The sequence below is a fragment of the Elephantulus edwardii genome, unplaced genomic scaffold (assembly GCF_000299155.1).
Source record: "Elephantulus edwardii isolate Elephantulus edwardi_28Jun2011 unplaced genomic scaffold, EleEdw1.0 scaffold00045, whole genome shotgun sequence".
NCBI classification, from domain to species: domain Eukaryota; kingdom Metazoa; phylum Chordata; class Mammalia; order Macroscelidea; family Macroscelididae; genus Elephantulus; species Elephantulus edwardii.
Genome location: NW_006399795.1, coordinates 2797936 through 2824883, shown reverse-complemented (window position 1 = coordinate 2824883; position 26948 = coordinate 2797936). Strand labels below are relative to the sequence as shown.

Below are 26948 nucleotides of genomic sequence, written 5' to 3'. Positions count from 1 at the left end.
TCCAAATTTAGCTCCATTTAGCCTGATGTGACCATGTGAATTGTGGAGCATGTTGTCTTACATTTAATCCCTTCCATCTGGGGTTTTCGCAGCACTTGGCCAGGCTCTGCGGAGGAGCATGGACTCTTTCCTTCACATGCTTGTGATGTAGCTGGGGAGGCAGCCTGAATACTAGAAGACAGAATAATTATGTCTTCAATATGGTGCACACTTACAAGTATTGAAGAATTTAAGGGAATAGGAGATCAGAAATGATGGGCTTATTTTGGGAAGGCTTTGAGACATTAGAAGAAGTTATCAAAAGACCTTGTTGGTATTATAGTGTCTTTGTGTAATATCTACATAGAGGATGAAGGCATTCTTCCAGAAAGAGAGCACAGGATAGGGACAAGTGATAATGATGAGCAAATTACTGGGGGGGGGGGTAGAGCAAGGAGGGTTATCTGTGGGGAGCTGTGAAGAATTGCCTTGAATTAGGGAGAACTGTTGTTGTTTGCCACTGAGTTGGAGTGGACCCATACCTGACCCTCCACTGGGTTTTCAGAGGCAGTAAATTGCAGGAGAGGAGATTGACCGTCCTCCTCCTGTAGAGCAACTACTGGATTAGAACAGTGTGACTTTGGGACTGCAGTGCAGCTTCTTACCATTAGGCCACTAGAGCTTCCTAAGAAACCATTACTGCAAGTCTTAGAAACTAGAGGTTTGATAGACCCAGATAGTATGAGAAGCTAGTGACAATAAGAAAACATAGTCTTTCATTTAGGTCGATTTTAACTTTAAGAAAGAACTGGTTATAAATTTGACCACAGTGGTCTGCTTTCTCTTGGTGGACTTGACATAAATTGGTAAGATTTTTAATTTTGACATCTAGACTATTGACGTTTACTTTTCTTCTGTTTTCTCTCTTCTACTAGATTGCCACAGCAGTGAAGTTTCTACAGAATTCCCGGGTCCGCCAGAGCCCACTTGCAACCAGGAGAGCATTCCTCAAGAAGAAAGGTACAGGTTCCCCACAGCCATACAGAACAGTCCGCAGAAAAGGTTGGGTCAAGCAGATGGAAACCATAGTGTGGAAATAGGTACTAAGTGCATCAGAGATATCTGATAGCCGTGCACTTGTGTGGGCCTGGGAGGAGGGTGAGGAGAGCACCCCCGCCCCAACAGGGAATGCAGAGTCCTTTCTTTACAGTGGAACAGAGAGATCTTAAGGTTCAGATAATTGAGCCCCAAATACAATAAAGCCAAGGTGTTAGCTCAGAACATCCTGGCAAAGGCAGCCTTTAATAGAAAAAGAGGCTCATTGGAGAAAAGTGTGGAGGATTCCTTCTTTCTTGTCCTCACCCCGTTAATGACCATAGAATGACTGCTTTTAGTTTAGGCAGTCAGCGGTGGAGAGTGAGGAAGGAGGAGATGAAGGAAGAGGGAAACTAGATGACTAAACAAGGTCAGGTTAAGGTCAAACTCGGGGTCAGTCTGATTTACAGATTGAGTGGTAAATTACTGGTTTTATGGTATTTCTGTAAGCAGGGATAAAATGGGTCCCGACAAATTCAATATTGTTCAAAGCAGACAGAATCTATTCTGGCTCTGTTAGAATCCCCCCCCCCCCCCCCCCCCTTCTTTGCAAACATAAAGGGAAAAAAATAGAGCAAAACAAACAAGGAAACTAGATTTTTCATTCTTGGAACATTTAATTTACTAGAAATCTAGGTGTTTGCTTGAACAGTCATGAAGGGGAGGAAAATTGAGTTTTCCTTTTCCTCAAACAAAACTTTTTCTTTAAGGACTTGGACTATGAGTTTTTGAATTCTGAGTTCTGAATATCGGGCTCCAGGATGCCCATGACTGGTTTAGCAGATGATGTCTCCTAGGCCTGCTCAGGACAGAGGTGATTCTCCCATTCAGTTTCAGGGCAGCATCTTACGCCAGTTTGGTGATGAGAGTCAGTCCAAACATTTCATCCAAGGCAGCTGCTTACAGGCAATGATAGTGTGGCCTCCAGGCTGGGCCCTGTGACAGAGTTGGTGAGGGGCGCAGTGCGCCTGCTGGCGGTACCATGCCCGCTCCCCCCCGGCCCCCCTAGTCATTAGGAGATTATTAAAATTTGGAGTGCGTTGGCCAGCCTCTCCACTCGGCAAGCATCATGCCATAAAAGAGTTTTTCCTTGAAATATGTGTACCTATGGGGAGTAATTAATCATAAAAGCTTAGGGATTTCAGCTCTCTCATCAAAGCATTGAAGCTGGGGAAAGCTGAGCCTAAAAGCTGTGCTGATTACCCGGGGTAACCTGAGACAAAATCTATGGTTGCCGAGAGATCCTTAGCCCCAGTATATTGTGCAATATTATAACTGCCTGATCTTCTCTTCCACCGACAATGACCAGTTATTCCTCATTTTCTCTCAAACGCAGCTGGGCTAGAATTTCATTTGCAGAAGGTATTTAGAGCAATTTAGAGACAAATGTCTCTGGTGTTTGCTCGGCACTTCCCCACCGCAGGCTTTGCTGAGCAGTTTTAGTATCAGGAGCTCCATCTAATCTGTTTAATTTTAATAAATCCCTGACTGGGAGAGGGAGAGAAAAAAAGAGAGAGAGAGAGAAACTCTGTACTGAATAATACTTCTTTTAAGTTACTTGGGTAATAATTACTGTAGAGAAGAAACTGTTTTGTGGAATTATTATTTGTTGCTTCTTTGGGGAAAAAAAAGTCAATTGATTGATTAATTAATTCAGCAAAGAGCGGCAGCCCTGTCAGAGGCAAGGAAAACAGGATAGACAAGAATCCTTGCCCTCGTGAAGCTTAAATTCTAATGAGGAAAAGCAGATGAACAGATGAAAAAATGAAGGCCTTACTATGTTACATGGCAAAAAATAAAGCAGGGTTGAGAGAGGTCATGGCAGGTGTGGGAAGGAATTACAGTTTTAAGTAGGGCAATTAGCCTGCCTCGCTAAAGGCAACCATTTGAGAGAAGACATGAACAAGATGAGTGTTGGTGGGCAGAGGGTAGAATTCCTCACTGACCTCTAATTTGGGTTAGCGTTTTCAGAACCTTAAGAGGTTCTAAAGCGAACCATGCGCGTTTACCCCGTACTTAAACTCAGAATCACAGAAGTTAATCACCCATCTCCATTATCATCTAAAACGCTGCTTCAGTCAGTAATTATCCATTTCCGAGTGGAATCCCAGTAGGGTAAGTTCTGGCAGGACCTTTTCTGGGCAGAGGATTCCAAGGTTTGATCGGTGTCTGGGGAAGAAGAGCCCCTCCGCGGATTTAAACTTCACTTTTTTAATTTCCGGCCGTTGTTTGGGTCAGGCTTCCACGATCTGCGTTTGGCACTGTCACTGAAGGGGGCGGGAGGGGAGGTGGAAGGGAGAGGGGTCCAAGGATCCACCCTGGTCCTGGCTGTAGTTGGGGAAGGACAGAGTTGGCCGACTGGCCTTCAGGGTTGGGTGGGAGTGTTTGGAGGTGGGAGGGACCAAGTTTTTGGCATCTGCTCTGCTCGCTCCTCCCTGCAGGACTCACTGCAGGGGTGGGTTTGAAGCACTGGCTTTGGAAGAGCTCTCACTCAGCTCCTGTATTCTTGGCTTTTCCTAGCAAATGTCACTTCAGGGAATTGCACTGAAGAACTGACTTGAATTATAATCTTGACTTTCTTCCTTTTTTTTTTTTCTTCTTTTTTAATAAACATCTCTTTCCTGAAAAGGCAAATCCAATTTTGTTTTTCTTTTAATATTATTTAATATTTAATATAGAAATTGAGGTCCCTGTAGTGCATGTCAGTTCAGTGGAAAATGAGGGTTACTTTAGGCGCGTCAGCGGAGTTAGTTTTCTTGGGAAACCACAGCCAGGAGCAGAGGCTGCCTCCTGCCTTCCTTACTGACAGGTTAAGTGTTGTACTCTCCGATTTCGAGGGCTGGGGAGGTGCAGGGGTGGCAAGTGAGGAATGAGTGGGATAGGGACAGGAGAGCATTGGTTTACAAAGGACTTTCAGGGGCTTTTTAAAATCTCTTTCTTTTTTTTTTGATATCTCTTTCGGATGCTTTAAAGTCTGAATATGGAGTCATTAATGAGAAACATGAAGTTATTAGAATCATTTATCATTTTCTTTGAAGTTTGTACTGCCATTTTGTGTAATTTACAACATTTCTTCCTTTTATCGAGAATTTTTGGATGAAAGAGAAAAGCAGCTGTTCACCTTCAGAGTACACGAATAAATGTTTTTGTTTTCCTTCCAACCACTTGATTCTGCAGATGACACATCAGCTGCAGAGTCAGCCACACATGAAGATAATTGGACTGTGTATGGGGCTTAAGCCCTCACAGAACTGGTCTATATATAGAGGCGATTCTTGCCAGGCAGGCATCAGATCTGAGGCTCTAAGCAGGCTGCAGTCCAGCAGGTCAGATTAACTGAAAAACAGCAAGAGAGTCAGCTCAGAAAGTGAGAGGTTTGGAAATTGTTGTCAATAGGCTTATGTTGATTTGACACCCTATCCAACCACAAAATGTAGGAGGCAGTCTGCTTCCAACATGTTTGGCAGGCTGAGTATAAGGTGGGTAAAAGTGATGCTTTCCTGGGGGAGGGAAGATGTTTTGGGGGAGTGGAGAATAAATGGATGAGATGGAGAAGGAGGCACTTAACTCGTTTTAACCATGTGTGGCACAAAGCAAGCTCTGTAACAGAGATGAGTGCCTAGAAAAATGAACGGGGCCTGGGTGGTGTTGGCTCACATTTTTTTACAGAATTCCCTCAGCCGTAAAGTCATGGGCATTATTCCTTCTTGTCTAATAAATAGTTGAAGGGAAAAGAGACAGCAGATAGGACATACCATCACCTTACGTTCTCATTCTAAGAGGTGAAACTAAGATCTGATCCTTCTTCAATTCCCAGAATCTGAACTCCCAGGAGCAAAACTGCCTCCTTATTGGAAATGAACTTGAGGAAGAAGCCTGCTCATCTCAACCTTGGTCGTGGGGTAGAGGTGAAGGGCTTCTCTCACCGGAGTCTTTTAAGGGGGAGTAAATTCTTAACACAGATTTCAATTTAACTCTCTTTTATTACTTTTCTTTTTTATCATTTAAGTCCATTTCATGAGGTAGTTTGCATGTCCTTGAATGGAATCTCGTTACCATGAAAGCTTTTTTAGCATTGATTTCATAACAGTCTTAATTTAATAGCTCCGTCATTACTGAGAAGCCCTGGGAGTGAGGCCCCGGCTTTCCAGGTCACTGACCTTTTAATTACAAACCTTGTTCTGATGGCCAGGTTATCGACTGGACAGCTCCCAGCTTGTGCCCCCAGGATGCAAACGAAAATAACTGTTTCCTCCCCCATCTCCAGGAAAAAAAAATGTAACCTCTTGTGTTTCTAAAATTAATTTTCTCCTTCAGCTTTACTTTATAATTAATTCTTTAATGTATCTTAGTGAAGCCAGAAGTCTTTTTTACACAGCTTGTCTCCCTGCACCCCCCACCCCATGCACTTGGGTCTAGCAGATAGCGACCAATGGGGGAGGGGAGGGGCAGGATGGTGCCAACTCTCATCCCCTGCTTGGTTGTGGCCCATTTCCTCATCCTAAGAAACTCCTGCTGCTGAGCTGGAAGGAGTAGTACTGGCTCTGTGAGGGGCTGTCTGCCCCTTCTGATTCTTTGTTAATGAGACATGGATTACGGCATTAAGATTTAAATTCATTTCTGGATTTTTGGAGTAAACAGACCTATGGACAATGGACACTTTTAAAAGATGCCCCTGCAGTGAGAAGAGATGAGAGCGGAGTGTTTTTTCTTTCTGTTTCTTGTGTCTCTTATGGCTGGAGGAAATAGCTACTTTATGCAAGCTGTTGTTCTACATCACCATAAGCTTGACAACCTGAATAGGCTGATAAGGTGCTGTTTCACTGCCTGTGAAGGGACTGAGAGAAAAGAGAGGATGGTGGGCCATGAATAGTGTGACCAGCTGGCCTGCTTTGCTCAAGTCTGTCTTTTTGAATACCAAAAGCCCCATGTCCTGGGAAAACCACTTAGTCCTATATACACAGGACAGTTGACTCAAGGTAGTGGAACCCTTCCTGAGGAATGAGAGGCATCAACTGAAACAACAGGAAGTTTCCAGAACATGGAGGAAGAAGACAAAGTGGGAAGAGTCCACAAACAGTCAATTCCCAAGAGGCCAACCTACAAGAGTGTGCTACCCTCCCTAAGCTTCTGCAGTGTCCCTAACCTTAAACCCACCCTCCACCCCCAGTGGGACCAGCGCACAGCCTGGTGCCTCCACACGCACCTGGAGGCTGTGCCCGCAGGTGCGTGTGGAGCTGCTGTGCGGGCAGGCCGGGCTTTGTGTGGCGGCAGCGGATTTGTTCCCGGGGATGATTGAGCATCTCCATCCATCTGTTGTGAGCAGACCATCTTCCTTCCCTGCCAGTCTTGCATCTGCATATCCGTCACCTGCTGTTCTGGACGAGCCTATTCATCACACTGACTGTTCCCCCCCAATCAATTTTCCTGCTCCCCTTGTTATCCAAACTTGTCTTGAACTCCACAGATTTTTCTCAGCATCCAGGATGAGACCCACAGCAGTTGGACCACCTGAACACCGTGGAAAGAGAGATGCCATGGCTTCCCCATTTGGGGAGGGGGAGCTGATAACAGTTGTTTGCTCAGGAAGGCAGAGTGTCTGGTGAGGAGCCAAGTAGGTTCCTGTGCTTCACTCCGAGGTGGAGGAGAAACAGCACAGGGCAGCCTGGGGAAGAAAGAGCAAAACATTTTTTGATTTATATAGTTATTTTGATGTTTTCTCTGAAAATGAAGTAAAATTGATTGAGCAAGTTCTCATTTCTTAAAGGTATGTGCCTGCAACAGTGCCACAGACAACACAAAGTGACAGTGTCCTGTGTTTTCGTATTATTAAAACATTTTTGTAGCTTGATAGAGTTTTTTTAATATTGAAAAAAATATACACATGGTGAAAAAAAATTCCAACAGTCAAAGCAAACTCACCCCACTGTCACTGAGCTGGTTCCAACTCACAGCAACTCTGTAGGACCCATTAAAACCCATAGTTTCCAAGAATACACATCTTTACAGAAGCAGACGGCCCATCTTTCTCCTTCCAAGTGGATGATGGGTTCAAACTGCTGAGCTTTTGATTAGTAGTTAAATTCTTTAACCATTGTGTCATCAGAGCTCCTTAAAGAAGGGTCCACAGTGGAAAAGAAGTCTCCCATCTCTTATTCCTGTTATTTTCCTTGTCCCCAGCCCATCTTTTGCAGAGAGTGCTATTAACAGTTCTTACGTATCATTCCTGGAGTAATCTAGCTGTAAAAAAGTACGTCAGGATTTATTTCTTCCCTCTCATATATATATACAGACAGTTGTTTAACCCAGTGGTGGTACCTTTACACTGTACATTCAGCACTCTATTTTGTAGTCATTTGACATCAGTGCATATACATTTGCTTCATTCTTTTTAGTGGCTGCATTGTATTGCATTATATGCACACTGCCACCAGTAGTTTTTTTTAAAACCAGTCTCAAATTGGTGGACATTTTACTGTTTCAGACAAGTCTGCAGTGAAATTTCTTGCATGTACATCGTTGAACATGTGTTAGTTTGGCACCATATTAAAGCAAAACCTTTTTGCATATGGTAAGTAGGCAAGGGAATATTTTTCATGCTCACATACTTCATGAGATTATGTCCCCCAGGAAAAAGATAAAACTGTTTTCTACTGTATTTGCTGTTGCTTTGTGTCATCAAGATTCAATTTTGACTCCTAGAAACCCTATAGGATTGAGTAGAATTTTCTCAGAGGGTCTTCAAAGCTATAATCTGTATGGGAGCGCATTACCAGGATTTTCTCCCATGGAGCTATTGAGGAGGTTTGAACCACCAACCTCTTGATTAACAGCTGACTGTTTTAAATGCTTTGCAACAGTTACAGTCAGCAAGCTTATTTCCACTTTCCCAGGGCCCTTGTCAGTTTAATACTTATAATGATCCTCCATTGAGTTTCCTTGACTGTAAATCGTAGTAGGAGGAGATTGTCCATTTTCCTCCTTTGGGGCAGCTGCTAGATTTGAACCAGAGGAGAAGAGCAGCCTTTGGGTTATGCCACCAGAGTTGGTGCAGCCTAAATACCTATTCAAAATTCATAACAGCAAGGGAGTCCAGACAATGTAGTTTTAACATTCCAACCTCTATAGTACAAGAAAGCACCCTGGGAAGAGGTGGAGATGGATGCTGCATGTTAGCGAGGAAGGAATCGATAAGAGGAGAAAGATTCACAGTCTCCCAATCAAGGTACAAGCCCATTCATATCATAGGCGCCTTTCTTGCTGAAGATTTAACTTGGCCTTTTCTAAACTATTTACCTACATAGTTCACAAAATGAGAGAAGCAATGAGTTTGTCTGAAAGGTGCTATTAAAAATGTCATCTGTCAAGTCTAAAGAGAGTTCATGTTTTCTTGGTCCTCAAAGCAAGCTGCTTTTGTAATGTGCCATTGAGTCGACTACAACTCATAGCGAGCAACTCTGTCTGGGTACAGTAGCTCTGAACCCTGTTGTGTCTTGAGCCAATTTCATTGTCTCTGACACACTCCCATTAACACAGTGACTGAGTCAGTGAAACTCATTCAGGGTCTTCCTCTCTTGCACTGTCCCTCTGCAAGGACTGGCAACATGCCCAAAGTATGTGAGACAGAGTTTCAAAATCCTTGCCTCCTAAGACCAGGTTGGCTTCACCCTCTGCAGGACAGACCTGTTTGTTCTCTTGGCAGTCTATGGCAGTCTCTTCTTCAGCACTGTCACTCAAAAGCATCAGTTCTTCCTCTGTCATCTTTGGTCATTGCCCAGCTCTCTGATCCATAGCAAGTAACCATGGAAAGACCATGGCCTGAGTCAAGTACACCTTAGTCTCTATGACTCTTCAGTATTCTGGAGAAGTCCCTGACAGCAGATTTTCCAAAAGTGACTTGTCTTTTGTTTTCTGACTGCTGGTTTCAAGATTGTTGATTGTAGATCAAAGCCAACTGAAATTGTTAACAATCTCAATCCCTTTTCCATCTGTCTTGGTGCTGCTAATTGACCCAGTGATGAGAATCTTTGTTTTCTTGATGGTGAGCTTCAATCCATATTGTGGCATACAGTCTTTGACCTTCTGCAGCAAGTGCTTTAGATCCTCCTCAGTTTCAGCAAGCAAGGATATGCCATCTCCCTAACGCACGTGGTTGTTAAGTCTTCCTCTAATCCTGATGTCTCTATCCTTCTCATAAAGCCCAGCCTCCTGAACGATCTATTCTGCATATAGATTGAAAAGGTGTGGAGACAGGACACATCTCTAACACATTCCTTTCCTGATTTTGAACAATACAGTGTTTCCTTGTTCTGTTCAGATGACTGCTTCTTGGTCCAAGTATAGATTTTGCATGAGCACAATCAGGCATTCTGGGATTCCCATCCATTTCAAGGTTAACCACCTGTACATAGCAGTGGCTAATTTGTAAATCTACTATATATGTGAGAAGAGGATACTTTTTTAGTCATCTATTTCTGTTTTTGTTTTTCTCTGAGAAGAGGTAGGTTTTTGATTGTTTAGTAAAGGATGGAGTGATACAGGTCTAGTGTGTCCAAGAGGTAAATATCAACGTATTCAGAATTCTCATTAGCTTTCTGAGGTGACTTGAAGAATCCTTATCTCTGTTCAGACCCCACTTCTAGATGAGAATTCTTTTAATGAGATAGGTCTTCTAAGGGCAGAACAGGGAATTTTCACCAAAGGGGACTGTGGTGAAATTCACGTGATTTGTGGATTTTTTTGAAAATGTTAGAAGGAGGGACTTTGGAAACTTAACATAAGGTATAACATAAGGCAATATCTACTGAAAAATATGTTGATTGGACTGTAATTAGAAAGATTTTAAAATAATTTTGGATAGTATTCATCCATTTGCCAATCTATAATTGAACATTTTTGAGCCTATGCCTTATTAAAAAATTATCCACTGCTTTTTGTCCCTGTGTGAGTATAAATTGGGGTTTACATAATTATATCTGTATTTGTGAAATATATTTGTATTTTAAATTCATTTTTCAAGATAGCCTTGTGAGGTTGATCAGTCAATAGCTCTGTTTTCTTTTCATTTTTGAGGTAAGTGAAGATAACTTGGTAAAGGCTCTCAATAAACAGAGTGCTGATGGGCCACAGGCTTATATTGAAATTGTGCAGAGATTTGGACAATTCTACTAATTACCCTTGGCGACAACTTTAAGCAGATCTATTCTTGGTTTCCGGAATGTTCTTACAGGAGCTGCTCTTCTTAGAGTTCACCTCTTTCGTCAGACAGAGCACTTGAGAATGATCTATTCCTACTGTTAATTATTCTGTTTTTTTAAAGGCCCTTAAAGTCACCTCTGTAATTAGATTGTTGAGAAGGTTGTCTTCAGTAATAAGGTGGTTTGTAAATTTTGTGTAGATCTTCAGTTTGCTAAGTGATTGTAAAGGTTTTCATTCATAAAGTTGAAGTTTACCTTATCATGGTATTTCAAGGGGAAAAAAAATCATGACCCTTCTGATAAATTAAATATCAAAACCACATAAATGTCATCTTTTCAATGAAACCTGAAGCGCATAGGAATGGGACTCTGTTGTACTGTGTTTCTGGCTTCAAGCTGAATCTGTACTCTTAACTGGCAAGAAAAATCTTTTACCAGTGATAGTGGTAAATCTGTGAAGCTCAAGAAGAACAAAGGCACTCTTGCCCCCTCTACAAACAGAATTGTCAATTAAATTATTCTAATTGCAAAATTTGGGGTCTTGGCCGAAGGAACACAGGTTGAGTTTGAAGACAAGGCTGTTAGAAAAATCATTTTAACTTACAACTGAAGATAATTTGAACAGAATGTAATTGGCAGAGAATAAATACAGAGCTCCATGATGGTATACTCTTTTGAGTCCTTTTCTGATATTTACTTTTTTTTGGTCCTAATCAAAGCTTTTCCTTTTAGCAATCTTTGAAGAGACCAAGTTCCAAAGTAAAATTGAAGAAATAAAAGATAGGAAGAACAGAAAATGGCAGTTGGGGAGAAAATGTTTACTTCTAGCTTTGAAAAATTTTTACTATTCAGAGTCAACAATTGGGTGCATATTTTTCACAAGGCACCATGCTGACTGTGGTGCCATAAGGCACGATGGGTATAAAGCTGAATAAGGCAGAGTTTTGGGGGTAGAGACAAGACTCCTCCACAAATGTGAGCAAATTAGATATAAATTAAAAAAAATGCTACAATGTGTATAAGCACAAGGCCATGATAGAGACTAGGGAGGGTGGTGGCTGGATTGGGAGGGTGGCTGAAGGAAGAATGAAGAAATAATTACACCAAGAACAGGAACATCTGGGCATTGGAGACTGCAAACTCAAGGAATGTGAGACAGAAAAGGAGCTTAAAGTGATTGAAGGGAAGGGAGAATGACAGCTGACCAGCTTTACTCTGTAGACAACATTGAGAACAGAAGTGTTATTGGACTCTCATAGCCACAGTTTAAAATTCGTCAAATCCACATGGCCAAGTTCAACTCCATTCACCAAGCATACATTGTCTGCCGGCTGCCAAGTGCTGTGGTAAGTATAGTGAGAATACATGCAGGTGGCCCATGCGTCTCAGATGATGGAATTGGTGACTACTGCTGTAATGCATTTTGTTTTGTTGTTCTTGTTGAGTACTGTAAAGTCAGAACCGACCCATAGTTGATCCTCCAGCGGGTTTTCACAGGCGGTTAATTGCTTGGGATATTACCTTTCCTTCTTCCATTGAGCTACTGGTTTTTCTTTACACCTGGAAACAGAGGAGTGAGGATGGTTTGGGGTAGGGGGGATTAATCATAGGGCCGCACAATTTGATGAGTGGAGGGAGGGTTTGGTAGAGGAAAGGAGAGATTCGGTGTGAAAAACAATGTATATGAACTTTATAAGTAAATCATTATAAAAAAAAGCTTGCATTTTATTTTCTTGGTAATCCAGGTGAATCTATAAAAAATGTATACATGAGAAGAGAAACGTGAAGTTTACTGAAGCTTACTGAATGTGAAGAACAGGCTTCTACCCTTGCAGAGCTGTTGAATGTTACTTTATGGTCTGTTAGATGCCTACAGCTCTCCTTGACGAAGCTGTGGTTTTATTATAAATGTAGCCTAGATGCACAATAACCTCGTGGCCATCAAGTCAATTCTAACTTAGAGACAGAGTAGGATTCCCATATGCTTTCTAAGGCTGTAATTTTTACAGAAATAGACTCTCACATCTTTCTTCCACAAAGCAGCTGGTAGATTCGACTCTCCAATCTTCTAGTTAGCACGTAAGTACTTTTAAGTAGAGTTCCTTAGCATGATCACAGTGGCAGTTTATTTCATGCAATCCTTTATATATACAATTTTTTTTTCACTAATTCTTATCCAAAATAGAAAATGTATTTCTGCAGATTTTCTTGCTATTCATTCTTATATTAAGGAAGAGAAAGGCTTGGACTTAAGAGGATGAAAATGCTGTGGACTTTGTTCTGTATGACTGCTTTTATCAGGACAATAAAGGGTAAATAGGCTGATCTCTATTTACCCTGTTTGCTCTACTCCTGTGGAGAGGTCGAATGGTTACATTACACAATCTTCTAGAGCATCTTGCAGCAAATACATGGGTTATATTAAAAATTGCAATCATATCATTTTTTATAGTAAATTGCTGACCTTATGCAGTAGAATCAGCTTTATTGAATTTCACCAAAAATGCGTTTATAATTCTGCCATACACACATGATATTCATGTCCTTGCTGTCCATGTGGAAATGTCCCTTTTTATGATGTTAAACAAATTAAATTGGCTTCCTCCTGAGCTGCTGCGCCTCACCTTTAAGAACCATTCTTAGGAGTCGAACTTCCATGAAGCAGAGCACGGCTCTCAGAGCTGGGTGTCATCACACAGAAACTGGAGCTGGGGTGCCTTCAGAAGCCTGGCCCCAGCAGTGCACATGTGACATGGATAATATTTAGAGGGGCCTCAGGTCAGTTAATGTATGTACCTGAACTTCAGCAAGCCCTTCCCATAATTACTCTGTTTGGGAATATTGGGAGGTATTTATTTAGAAGGATTCTGTGGTGAACAAAGATGATACAGGTTCAGTTATTTCTCTGCATCTCACTTGAGAATGACAAATTGAAAAGTGGAACTTTGAAATGAGCTTTTTTTGAATTCTTTGTACTTCTGTTCTTCTTCCACCCAGCATGGTATCAGGGATGCAAATTTTAATGTTAACCTGAAGAAGCACAATCAGGAAATGACAAAGAATACTTAAGTCAAACACAACATTTTAAAACTATCTGCTTTTTGGTATAATTTTCTTGGTGTTCTTTCTCTTTCATGTGTCTAGTGTTTATATAAGAATTCTTGGGTAAGTGCTGAACCACTCATCATCAAAAGAAAGGTGGTGTAAAGCCCCCCCGACGTACCTTGGAAGTCTTATCAGGATATATGCTACCTTTATTAGTCCTATTGGTTTATAGTTCTGTTCTGTACGCTTGGGATTACCATGGGTCAGAATCTGCCTGATGGCAGCTAACAACAATATCTATATCATTATATATCCATTTGTATGAATTTTTATAATACAGACTGTTTAGCACATAGAGGCAGTGTGATATATTAGAAAAATCACTCATTAACGGATTCTTTCATTCATTTTTAATTTGTTGTTGTTTTTAGGTGCCGTTGAGTTGAGTATGACTCATAGTAACCCCTATGAATATAAGACCTGAACATAGTCCTGTCCTATGCCATACTCACACTTCCTGACACATAAGACCCCATTGCAGCAGTCACCGTGTCAATCACCTGGTTGAGGATCTTCTCTTTGCTGACCCTCCAACCTTCCTAACATCATATCCCTCTCCAAGGAATAGCACCTCCTAGTAACATTCCCAAAGTATGTGAGGCAAAGCCTCCTCGTTCTTAACCTCCAAAGAGTTCTCCAGCTGCACCCTCTTCAAGACATATCTGTTCGTTTTCTTGGCCATCCATGGGATATTCAGTGCTCTTATCCAACACCACAGCTCATTGTCCAGGTCTTGGATGCATAGGTAGCGATCAGAAAGACCATGGCCTGAATCAGATGCACCTTACTCCTCAAACTGACATCTGTACTCTTAGTAATTTAGAAAGGTCCCTAACTGCAGGTTTTCCAAGTACAGTGCATCTCCTTATTTCCTGACTGCTCATACCAGCGATGTTAATTGTGGATCCAAGCAAAATGAAGCTTTTGACAGTTTCAATCTCCTCTCCATCCATCATGACACTGCCTGTTGGTCCAGTGGTAAGAATCTTTGTTTTCTCAACATTGAGATGCAATCCATACTGAAGGGTGAGTTCTTTGATCTTCTGCAACAAGTGCTTCAAATCCTCCTCACTTTCAGCAAGTAAGGTTGTGTCATCTGCATAATGCAGGTTATTGATGAGTCTCCCTCCAATCCTGATGCCACATTCCTCCTCATAGAGTCCAGCTTCTCAGATAATTTGTTCAGCATATAGATTCAACAGGTAGGGAAGTAGAATACATCCCTGATGCACTCCTTTCCCAATTCCAAACCATGCAGTGCTTCCCTGCTCCGTTTGCACAACAGCCTCCTGATCCAGGTAGATTCCTCATGAGCACAATCAAGGGCTCTGGGATTCCCATTCTTCTCAATGTCAGCCACATCTTGTCATGATTCACACAGTCAAATGCCTTTGCATGCCAGGATCCATCTGACATCAGCAGTGATATCCCTGGTGCCTTGGCCTCTTCTAAATCCTGTTTGAACTTCTGGCAGTTCCCTATGTATGTACTGTTCCAGCAGTTTTTGAATGGTCTTCAGCAGTATTTTGTTTGCATGAAATACCAATGATATTGTTCGACAGTTTCCACATTCATTTCATCTTGTTTACAGTCAGCTTGGGTGGGAAGCTTCTGTGCAGGCAAACAGGATCTGGTGGGCAGGCCTTGGTATTTAAAGGTCAGTCTAATCTTACCTGTGAGTGAGCCTTTAGCTTGATGAAGTTGGATCCTGGTGGGTGTTTGTGATTTACTTGAAAGCTGGGGTAAATTGTTTGGATGTTTCTAAATTGTGTTAACAGTCAAGTGTAAGCTGATTATATCTAAGTAATAATTTAGTAAATGTTTGTTTCTTCCATGTCTCAAATATTTGTGTTAAAAGTGAAAAAAAAATCCACAAAACCAAAGGAAAAAAGAACACAATTGAAATGTAAATATTTGTCATCTAGTGAGTTTGTCCTTTTATGCCATTCCTTTGCCAGTCAAAGGGGGAAAGACAGGCTATTTGGAAAGTTTGAAAGTCACTGACTGAAAGAGAGGAAGACTGTCTGAGATAGATTGACAGAGTGACTGTAATAATGGGTTTGGGCATGGTAGAGAAGAAGGTGAATGGTACAGGACAGGGCAAAGGTTTGATCTTTTGTTTCTAGGTTTGCTGAGAGTGTAGTTATAGCCTAACAATAACAACAAGTGGGGCTAAATGATCCTTGAAGAGAATTTGATGGGGACTTAGTCTTAAAGGCAAGATAGGTGCTGGAGGTTCAAGTTGTAGGTTGGTAGGTTGGAAAGGCATGCAGCAGTCAGATCACAGAAGGACCTTATGTTCATTACTCAAGGGTTTGAATTTCTTGTGTGTGGTGGGGGAATCCATGAGGAGTTTTATGTTTGTGTTTCAGAAAACAGACTCTCCTGTCCGGGGTTAACTGCTGGAAGAACTAGCGTAGATGTGGGATAGAAAGGATGGATTCAAGAGTGAATGGGAAATAGACTCTTAAGGAATTGGTTACAAGAAGCTCAAAAGAGGAAGGAGGCCAGGCTTACTGTCCAGGTTTTTGGCTCGAGTGCCTGAGTACATATGCTCATGTTCTTTGCCAAGATGGAGGTAACAAAGATTGGAAAACTCTCCGGACCTGGAGCCAGAGACAGTGTGAGGGAAAGAGAAGGGCTTGGTGGTAAACCATGGAGTCCCTTGTAATGTGGCGATTGACTGCAGATAATCAGGCTGTGGCGCCGTCAGCCGTGAAGGCGCATAGCTTTGGTCTCCTGGTTTTCACAGTTGCTTCCATGGGGTGACTGGTAGGCTTGCTCTCCACACATGGGTGTTGTTAAGTGGTTTCACTGAAATTTGAGGCTTTCTGAAGAAAGAGAAGATGGCAATTATGAAGCAATTGTTATCTTATCTGGAAATGGTTTCCCAGTGAGAAACCTTGTGACTATACTTTTCCTGGTGAAGTCTCCATCTCCTGCCAAGGAGAAAGGGTCCCCACTAAGTCTGATCTTGATCACAGTGGGCTCCCACTCCCACTTTCCACTGAATACTCATTGTCTAGAAAGCCCCTCTCTCCACCTTGTCATCTGTTCTTTATTCACTCTTCGCAGAGTTTGTCCTTTTAAAGTGTCATTCCTCTGTCAGTCTGCGTTGCTGCACATCTTAGACAGGCAGCTTTGCTGATCTGGCTTCAGCAATTCTCTGGCCACTCTGTCCACATATGATGCTTGTGCTTTCCTGACCTTGCATATTCTTTGGTTTTCTGCTGCCTGTATTTTTATGAATTGTTGGGAGTCAGAGGTGTAGAAATGTGTGGCAGCTAAGACAGAAAAGCCTAAAGGTTTGACGTTCCCAAAAGAGCAAAGATGAAAAAGAGGCTTGGTTCAGAAAGTGGCCCCAGAGATTCCAGGACACAGTCCGGAGTCACACCACCTTCAGGACGAGTGGAGAAAGAGCAGTCGTTTCTTTGCGTGATCATATCTCTCTTCTAAAGCTCTTGATGGCTCGACACACCCGAGTTTAAGTCTCCATTGGTAGGATTGTAGCCTTCATCCTGCCCAGGAGGCTCAGTCCTGACCTGCCACCTGAGACTGAAAGCATGTTGTTTGGGCAGATGAATTATGGTATACAGTTAAAAAAAAACTTATGTGTTGTGCCTTATTGTTATTATTAAGACTGTCTGAAAGCAGCTTTCTTCTTTGCTGACATCTTGCTCAGCCTGCTTTCGTCCAGTCTTCCCATGGAAAACAACTTCCTTGATTTGGGGCAGCTTTTAAAATGGATAAGGAACTCTGGTGGCGTGCTGTGTCATGTATTACGCTGCTAACCAGAGAGTCATCAGTTCTGATCTACCAGCTGCTCTGTAGGAGGAAGATGGGAGTCTCCTCCTATAAAGATTTACAGCCTCAGAAACCCGACGGAGGACTGTCATGAGTTGGAGTGACCCGGTGGCTGTGGGTTTTAACGCTGATGCTGGGCATCACTTGACCTCAGCCTACCTCTCCACTTCTCTTACTGAAACCACCCCTGTCACCCTGTCACAAATCCTGGCTTACCTATTATTGGCTGGCTCTGTCTTTGAAACAGGCCCAGGGGTCCTCACATTTTGATGTGGTCCCCCCTTACACTTCTCTCCCTTCTGCTTTTTAAAAATGAATGGTTTGGTGTTCTGTTAACCACTAACCTCTGAGAACTCTTTCTCTCCTTCCTCCTTCTTTCGCTGGCATAATGAAGGGAAGGACAGGGAAGATGACAGAAAAAAAATGTTAAGAGGGATTTTCAAAGAAGAGGTAGAAAATTAATGTTTAAGGAAACCCCAAAAAAGCACCTCTCATTACAGTAATTAAATGATAGCATTTACTCTATCAGAATGTTCTGCATGTGTGAGAGACAAGCCTAGGAGCTGTGTGCTTGAAATTACAACTGCAATCCTCAGGGAAGAGAATGGTTAAATGATTTGTTTTTTGAGGTATAAGTGCAGAGCTGGAAATGGTGTGAGTTTGTGTATATGTGTATGTGCGTGTGCTCATGCACACCCGTTAGGGTGAGGGGCCTCGGTGGCTGTGTTTACCAAGAATACCCTGGAGGTCAATATTTATCAGCACCTGTGTGCTGTCAAGAAGCACACAAGCTGCCGTTGCCCGTTCATTAGGTTTTCAGAAGAGTCCAGGCCTCACCTGTGGCCAGGCGTTGCATCAGAATGGTAGAACTTGCTTCATTTTGGTCCTGTGGGACACCCAGGAATAGACTTGAGAGACAGGAAGAGACATACAGAGAAAGTCAGACACAGGAATCAGGGCAAGAAAGAAAACAGATTGCTGTGCACAGCAGCCTGAACAGGATACAGCGTTCCATCTTACTGGACTGACACTCTTAAGCCAGGGTGGACATTCTGCAGAGCATGGGGCAAAAGGGGCCGCTTCGAAGCCTGCTCTTTACAGGCATCCCCTGCCTATAGTCGCCTACCTGCAGTTGGCCTGGCTCCTTGGTCATGATGCAGTGTGTGAGTCTATGTGGAGAGTCAGGGATTAGCAGTGTGCCCTTCCTGTCTTGTCAAGGGCACAGCTTTGTCCTTTCTAGACTCCTGCCAGCAAACTGTTGTAATACTGGGGCTCTCTGCAAGCTGCTTCATTTCTCCTGTTCCCTTTCTCCCTAGATTCCTAGAGCTGCAGCATTACATTCAGAATTCCATTGGATAGGCTGGTGCATGGCAGAGGGGAGCTGGGCGCATCTGTCCCGTCTCTCCTTCTAGGGGACTAGTTCTTGGTGACTTGGGGAGGAGGGTGCTGATCCATGAGTGCCCTTTTTAGGCTCACAGTCTCTGTCGGTCTGGTCTCTACGAGAGCATAAAGGGTTTCTATTACACTAATAAGGAGCCCTGGGGACACTGGTTACAGTGTGATAATCGTCCCCTTGGAGGGCCAGAGTCGCTGACCTCATCCTAGGGGAGTGCTGATGAAACTCTGGCTCTGCCTTACTGCCTGATGTGGGGGGTTAGGGGAAAAGGTTGCCTTGGCGTTTCATCTGCTGCTTCATTATTACCAGGCTTGCTTGTCTTTGGGGCATTTCATCAAAACTTCTTCAGTTTTGCTTAAGAACTTTCAAGAGCTGATGAGCCTGATGGAAAATTTCCTGTAATAACTCAGAACAGCAACACATTTCACAAGTACCAGATAATTAATCCTCAGAGCACCCAGTGGAAAGCGTGTGATAATGGCTCCTCCGCTTTGTATTCCCATTTTATAGACTGAGAAACTGAGGTACTTATGACTTGTGCAGAGAAAAGGCACAGACCTGGAAAGGGAGTCTTCTTTGCCTTTCTGGGGATCATCGAGTCTCATTTTCATGGCATTTATAAAATCAGCTCGAGTTTCCCTCTCCCACAACCCAACTCTTTAAACCCCACCCCTTTTTTAAAGAGTATGTCTTATATAAGTGATGTATAAGGACAGACAATCTGCATTCTGGTATAGATGATATTTAATACCACTTAATGCAATATTAAAATTGAGCTCATTATTTTAAAAATGCAAAAAAAAAAGAGTATGTCTTGGATATAGCTTCATTCCCATAAATATAGATTTCTAGCCACAATTTTAATTGCTGTTTGCTTCTCTGTTGAGAGTATATACCATAATTCATTTTAACTAGTACCCTTGATGGACGTGTAGGTTATTTTCATTTTTCACTATTACAAGAATTCTTCTTTAAATGTCCTTGAGAAATAGATGTTTTCCTACTTGTGTGATTACCATTTTAGGGGAAAGTCTTAGAGTTGGTAATGCTGGGTTGACAAAAATGGACTTATTTTTGTTTTAAATGTATACTGCCAAACTACCCTGTAAAAAAATTATACCCTGCCTTTCTCACTACCAGGAGATCAGTGATCCTGGGCAGAAGTTTCAGATTTCATAGAGTCAAATCTTACATGTTTTCTTCTTTTGGTTAATCATATTGCATTGTTCACCTACCGCAAGAGCATAGAAATAGTCACATTCCCTCCATTTATAGTTTAGCTTTCTTTTATGAAATTAAAACGTGATTTTTTCCAAGTAACCAATAAAATTGTAACAGAGCCAATTATTGAACAATATTTCTTCTTTCATTCATTGGAATACTATATAATATAAAAAATTCTTACATGTACTGGTGTGATGAGGGGTGTTTTACTCCCATTCATTGATGTATTTGTCAGTTGTTATACAATACTGCAATGTTTATATATTATAGATTGTGTTTTATCTGTTAGTATAGGTTGTAGTCTTCTTGCTCTTGTTAATTTTAGAATATTTCTGATACATACTTCCAAAGGCATTTTGCACCACTGTTATGAGCTGTTTTCCCATCCTAGAGCCCTCCATCAATAAAATAGAATCCCTTCGTACTTTTGATTAAAATGATACTTAACATAGAACCTAATTTGGAATGAGTTGGCATCTTTTCAGTATGTAGTCTTTCTATCTATGGAATGTAGGGTGTTTTTCAAATAAAAATTATGTTTCTTATTGATCAATTTTTATGTAGTCCCTGCATAAATTTCTGCACATTTCTTTTAAATCCAACTATTTTTGTTGTTACTACTATGCTATTTTTCTTGGTTGCCATGTGATTGTAATAGAATCATAGCTGACTCTTCAGTAGATATACAGAGACTATAAATTGCATAAGAGGAGATTGCCCATCTTTCCCCACAAAGCAGCTGGTGGGTTCAAAATGATGGCTTTGTGCCTTTGGATTGGCAGGGTGACCCCTTACACAGCTCCTTACCATTAGTACTCCTCTATGGGAGTCTTTATTTCCATTATATTTTCCACTACATTTTTTTGCTAATATTCTGTGTATTTAAAATAGTGTTACTAGTGTACTCTTTAAAATAATTCTAATAGTTTTTTTAGTTGGTCCTTTTAGGTTTTCTCAGTAACAGATATCATCTGAAAATAATACTTTCTTTTCAGTGCTGTTGTATTTTATTGTTTTGGCTAGGCCTTGCAGAACCCTTTTAAATTGTATATGTAGCAGTGCTTGAGGAGGGGCCTGTGTGTTGTCTCTCAGTCCTAGTGCATTTATTGCTGCTTAAACTTCTCAAAGTTGAGAATAACTTGGAAACTCATAAATCCAAACCCACTGCCATCAAGTCAGTTGCAAAGCAGCAGCCGGTTTCCCAGGCGGCACATCTTTATGGGAAGAGACTATCTTTTAGTGGGAATCACAGTTAAAAGTCAGGATCTGGGCACTGGTCATTGTGTTTTACAACTGAGATGTCATTGCTGCTTTTGATTGTTGAGTGCATTAAAAAAATACGTATATAATTCTGTTCCTTTTATTATATGTATATGTGAAAAGGAATATGTGAAATACACATATATGTATTCATGGCAATAAAAATTTGACATTATGGGATTTTTCTTATTTTACATATCACATGATAAACAACTGAGAAAACCTGAAAGCATTATTTTCTTGTTTTATATTTATAGCTCTTTTATATTGAAAACTTGGTTCCTAATATGTTTGATGTTTATCATTTTTTATAGCCTGGTACAGAAATGAAATAGTTTAAAATTACAAGCTAATATTATCAACATTTTTCTTACAATGTAAAGTTTAAGATTATTCTGCATTTCTTTGAGACCAGAGAACTTTAGGCCAGTAGTTCTCCAAATGTGAGCATTAGAGCTCTAGAGTCTCCCCAAAACCTTTTGAGGGAGTCAGTAACATTTTCCATAGCAATGCTAGGACATCATTTGCCCCCTTGTCCAATGTTGACATTTGCAGTGATGGTGTGAAAACAATGGTGGGTAAAACTGCTGATACCTATTTATGTACAAGACAGTGACACTATTATGCTAGTAATCATGATACTCTTCACTGCTACATACTCATAATTTACAGAAAAGAAAGCCATTTAAGAATGCCATTTAAGTCTTTGGTGAAACACTAAAAATTAATTTTATTTATCTTGACATTTAAGAACACAGCTGGTGAAGTAGGAAATATGCATAAGATACTTCTGCTGTGGATGGAAGTATGGTGGTGGTTTTAAGGAAAAGTACTTGAACCTTGGGTTATGAGTTAAACTATCTACTATTTTTGCAGGATACTGTCTTTATATAATGTTCCTTGATCATCAGCATACATGATAAGGCAAGGGTCAGGTCAGCTGTTCATTGGGTTGTTATGAGTTGTACTTGACTTGATGACACCTAACAACAACAAAAACAATATTTACATAAGTGAACAACTGGCAGACTGGCTAATCAGACATAACTATGTCAGGTGTTTGTCTCAAGCTGAACAAAAGGAGTTTGCTATTTCAAGGAAAACAAAAGACAGTAACTGTTATCTATAATAAAATTTTGAGTTTCCAAATGAAATAACAATTTTGAAACCTGTATCTACCACCATGACCATAACAACTTCCTAATACTTAAAAGAATTCTGCGATCAATAGTAATACTAAGGGATGTGGATTTTTAAAAATATATTACATAAGAAATATGTCACTTTTTGCATATTTTAGTGGACTGTAATTTTCTAAATGTGATCATGCATAATATTATATTGCATCTAAGTAGAAGTTCCATTCAAAGTTTGAGATAGACCAATAGCTTATAATGTAACACCGCATGGAATTTTTTATGGATACAGTTACAGATCCCTTAAAAATCTACCATTTGCAGAGTATCAGTGTTATATCAAAGAAAAATATCCACAATTATCTGAAAGAACTAGGAAAATACTTCTTTATTTTTCTTATTTACATATTTGTGCCAGCCTACAATTGTTTAATTTGCTTTAACTAAAACAACATTCATAACAGACTAAATTTTGAGAATCCAGCTGCCTTCTCCTCTTTTAAATCTGATATTAAAGAGATTTGCCAAACTGTGCAGTAGTGCCAGTCTTCTCACTATCTTTTTGTTTGGAAATTTTTTCCCCTTGCTATTACAAAGCTGTTTATAGTAAATAGAGTAAGTTTATGGTTATTTTAAAATTAATTAGTATTTTAAAGTTTTTGTTTTCATTTCTAATATTAAGTATCAATATATATGTAATCATTAACAAAAGCTTTCTGCTATCTTTAATAGTTTCTAAGGTGTAAAAAGGGAGCTCTGGGGATCTTCTGGTAAGAAACTGTGCGGCAATCCTATCCTGAAGTTCAGATTCACTAGCTGATCCATGGGAGAAAGATGGGTAATCTCCTCTATGCATTTAAACTACCTGTGAAAACCCATGAGGATCGTTTAGGGATCTCTGCTGACTCAGTGGTACACAACAACAACAAGGGTTTAAAGAGGCCTAAAGACCACAATATTTGAGAATTCCTTCCCTGGGATTGCTACACCCTTCCTCTGATGGCATGGTGTGTAGAGTGTTGCTCTGCTAACCAAAGGTGGTGCCTCTCTGGTAGTTTGAATCCACCTCTTACTCCTTTGGAGAAAGAGGAGTGATCTTCCATGTGTATATAGTCTTTCACAAACTCACTGAAGGATCAGCTATGAGGTGCTTATACTTGACAGTAATGAATTTTTAGTCTGACTTGTGGTGGTGGTGGTTTTGTTTGGAAGCAGGAGTGGCATCCACTTCTGGAATAGCTTGCCTCTAGAAACTATGAACATGGAGAAATGATGAAAGTTATATTGTTGTTCAGGTCTTTCATTCATCGGGTCACTATGAGTCATCTACGACTCGAGGGCACTTAACAACAACAACGACAACATAGAGAGAGCTCTTTTGGCCTTGTGGATAGAAAGTTATGCTACCAAGCCAAAGGTGGGTGATTTTAATCTGCGGTCCTCGGGCCTGGTTTTAATTGTTTTTGGTCAAACATTCTTCTAAGTGGTATAGCACTAGTCTGTCCATTTGCTGTATAGAGATAACTCGTGGTTGCTTTGATGCTAAACACTGTGACACTGATGTGTCAAATGTGATAATGGCTACCCATGGTGGACAGTGTTTGATGGAGCTCATTAAAACAAGCTTGGAAGCAGGAATGTCATCTGCTTTGGAAATAGCTTGCCTCTGGAAACTATGAACTTTGGAGAAACAATAAAAGTTATGCAAGTGTTCAGGTCTTTCGTTCATAGGGTTGCTATGAGTCGTCTATGACTCCACAGCACCTAACAACCACCAACCACCACCACCACCACCACCACCATCACCATCACCATCACCATCAGGTTAGCTCAGATTCATAATGATTCTTTGTATAACAGTATGAAACACTGCCCCATCTTATGCCATTTTTGCAGTTGCTAATGTGCTTGAGCCCATTGTGGCAGGCACTGTGTGAGTCCATCTCATTAAACGTCATCTTCTTTGTCTCAGATTCTCTCTTCTTTCCCAAGCATGATGTCTCCAGGGACAGGCCCTTTCTAAAGGCATCGTCCAAGTATGTGATACGAAGTCTCGCAATGTTTGCATTTAAGGAGCTTTCTAGCTGCACTTGTTCCAAGACAGATTTGCTTGTTCTTTTGGCAGTCTGTGACATATTGAGTATTCATCGCCATGACTTATTTTTAACTTACTCTAGTTCTCTGTAAATGAATATCTGCCTCTTCCCAACAGAGCTGGAAACTTAAGAGTACTCTACATCCATTTACAATCTTCCAGCCTTTTATGTTACTGTTTTGTTATGGATGTGTTTTGCATAACAGTGCCATATAGCCCATAGGACATTATTGTTATTTGGTATCATCAGTTTTCATTTGTATTGGCCCATCCCTTTGATCCTTATTTCTTCCTGCATTTCTGTGCTTCCATGTAAGATCATTTTCTTTTCTGCCTGAAGAACTTTTCTTTAGTGCGGTAGTGCTGGTGATGAATGCTCTAATTTTGCTTGACTGAAAATATCTTTTCTTTCCTTTGGTATGTTGTTTTTTGTGGTGCATTTTGTGTGTGTCTGTGTTAATGTGGTCAGTTCTGGTTTCTACAGGTATACAACATATTGAAAACGACTACTTGTGCAACCCTTCCCATAACTATTTCAGTTTTCTCATCAGACCAAACCCCCTTCCTCCTTTCTGCTTCTGATCCCTGGTAAACGCTAGTAAACTTTGATGTCTAGGTATTTGCCTTTTCCTAACTTTTTATGTAAATGCATTCATACTTACGTGTCTGCTCTCTTATGATTGGCTTAGTTTTTGCAGCATAACTTCAAGCCCCATAGCAGCTGTAACATTTTATGTTCCCATTGTTGTTGGTATGTGCTGTCTGTTGAGTCACCTGCGACTAATAGCAACCCTGTGTACAGCAGCCCTAAACCCTGCTCTATCGTGTGCCAATCTTATTATCTCTGATACATCTATCCTTGTTACCCCAGTCCCAGTTACTGAATCAACCCTTCTCATCAAGGATTTTCCTCTCCTGTGCTGTCCCTCCATAGCCCCTAGCCCAAGCCTGACATCCCTCTCCAAGGACTGGTCCTGCCTTGGAACTTGTCCAAAGTATGTCAGACAAAGCTTCAGAATCCTTGCTTCCAAGGAGCAGCCTGGTTTAACCCTCTCCAGGATGAAACTATTTGTTCTCCTAGCCATCCATGGTATATTCAGTACTCTTTCCAGCACCACAACTCAAAGGCATCAATCCTTCTGTCATCACTAGTCTTTGTCCAGCTCTCTGATGCATAGCAAGTAATCACAAAGACTATGGCCTGGATCAGTTGCACTTTAGCCTCCAGACTGATGTCATTGCTCTTCAGTACTTTGAAGAGGTCTCTGAAAGCAGACTTTCCCAGTGTAATATGTCTTTTAATTTCCTAGCTGCTGGTGCCAATCGTATTGATTGTGGGAATGGATAAATCACACAGTTCGAATCCACCAGACGCTTTGAGGGAGGATGGATAATCTCTTTCCATGCAATTTAGTACCTTTTGAACCCTGCTAGAGTCAGCTGGGTTGGTTCTGACTTGACAGCAAATAAGACAGCCCCACATCATTGCCAACATTTGTTATTTTCTGTGTGGTGAATTTTGTTTGTTTTAATTAATTTTAGCTGTCTGCAGGAGAAAGATGGGCAGTCTCCTTCCATGCAACTTACTGCCTCTGGAAATCTGCTGGAGGGTCTGTTATGTGTTGATTCCAAAGGCACAAAATAGCAAAAACAGTGGTAGAGTAGTGACATCTCATTGTGCTTTTAATTTATGTTTCTCTGAAGACTGGTGATGCTGGGCACATTTTCATGTGTTTGGTGGCTATTTGAATGTCCTCTTTGGTAAGATGTCTTTTCAAGTCATTTGCCCATTATATTTTTTTTTTTTTACTTGTTAAAATTTTACATACATTTTGGTTATTAAATTTTTGTCGAATATTGCTCCCATTGGTAACTTGTCTTTTCCCTTTTTTTTGGTAACATCTTTTGATGAACAAACTTTAAAATTTTTTGAGGTTCCATTTGCTTATTTTGCCTTTTATTGCATGTGCTTTTGTCACATTAGATATTCCTTCTTGAGAGCTAAGCCTGACAGTATTGTACCAATTTGTTCCTCTGAGAATTTTATGGTGTTTGTACCCTTTTATCCTTCAGGGTATTGAATTTTTTTAATCAGGATTATGCTTTTTGCTCTGTTGCTCTGGATAGTATTGACATCTTAACAAAGTTTAAGTTTCTCAACCCATAAACATCGTCTGTCTTTCAATTTAAATCTTCTTTAATCTTTTTCAGCAGTGTTTTAGTTTTCTTTGTTAAGTCCTTCATATTGTTGTTGTTATGTCACTTGTGACTCGTGGTGACCCTATGTACGAGAGCCCTAAACCCTGCTCTATCCTGTGCCAACCTCACCGTCTCCGACACACTCACTCTCACCACCCCAATCACAGAATCACTCCATCTCATCGAGGGTCTTTCTCTGCTGTGCCGCCCCTCCACTCTCCCAAACATGATGTCCCCTCCCAAGGACTAGTCCCTCCTTGCAACATGCCCAAAGTATGTCACACAAACTTTCAGAATCTTTGACTCCAAGGAGCATTCTGCTTCACTATCTCTAGGACAAACCTGTTTGTTCTCCTAGCAGTCCGCAGTATATTCAACACTGTTCTCTTAGTTTTTAATTGCAAATGGAATTAATCCCCAGTTTCCCTTTCATATTTCTTTTTTTTTAATTTATTTTA

At 40.9% G+C, this 26948-nt stretch overlaps 1 protein-coding gene across 1 annotated transcript in view; it reads left to right on the top strand.

Annotated features, from left to right (window-relative positions):
- Positions 1–26948, top strand: part of PEX14 (peroxisomal biogenesis factor 14) — a 227786-nt gene that overhangs the window by 96864 nt on the left and 103974 nt on the right. The window contains exon 3 of the mRNA XM_006885762.1: positions 915–999. Coding sequence (XP_006885824.1) covers positions 915–999 — 85 coding nt within the window. The remainder of the gene's footprint in view (positions 1–914; positions 1000–26948) is intronic.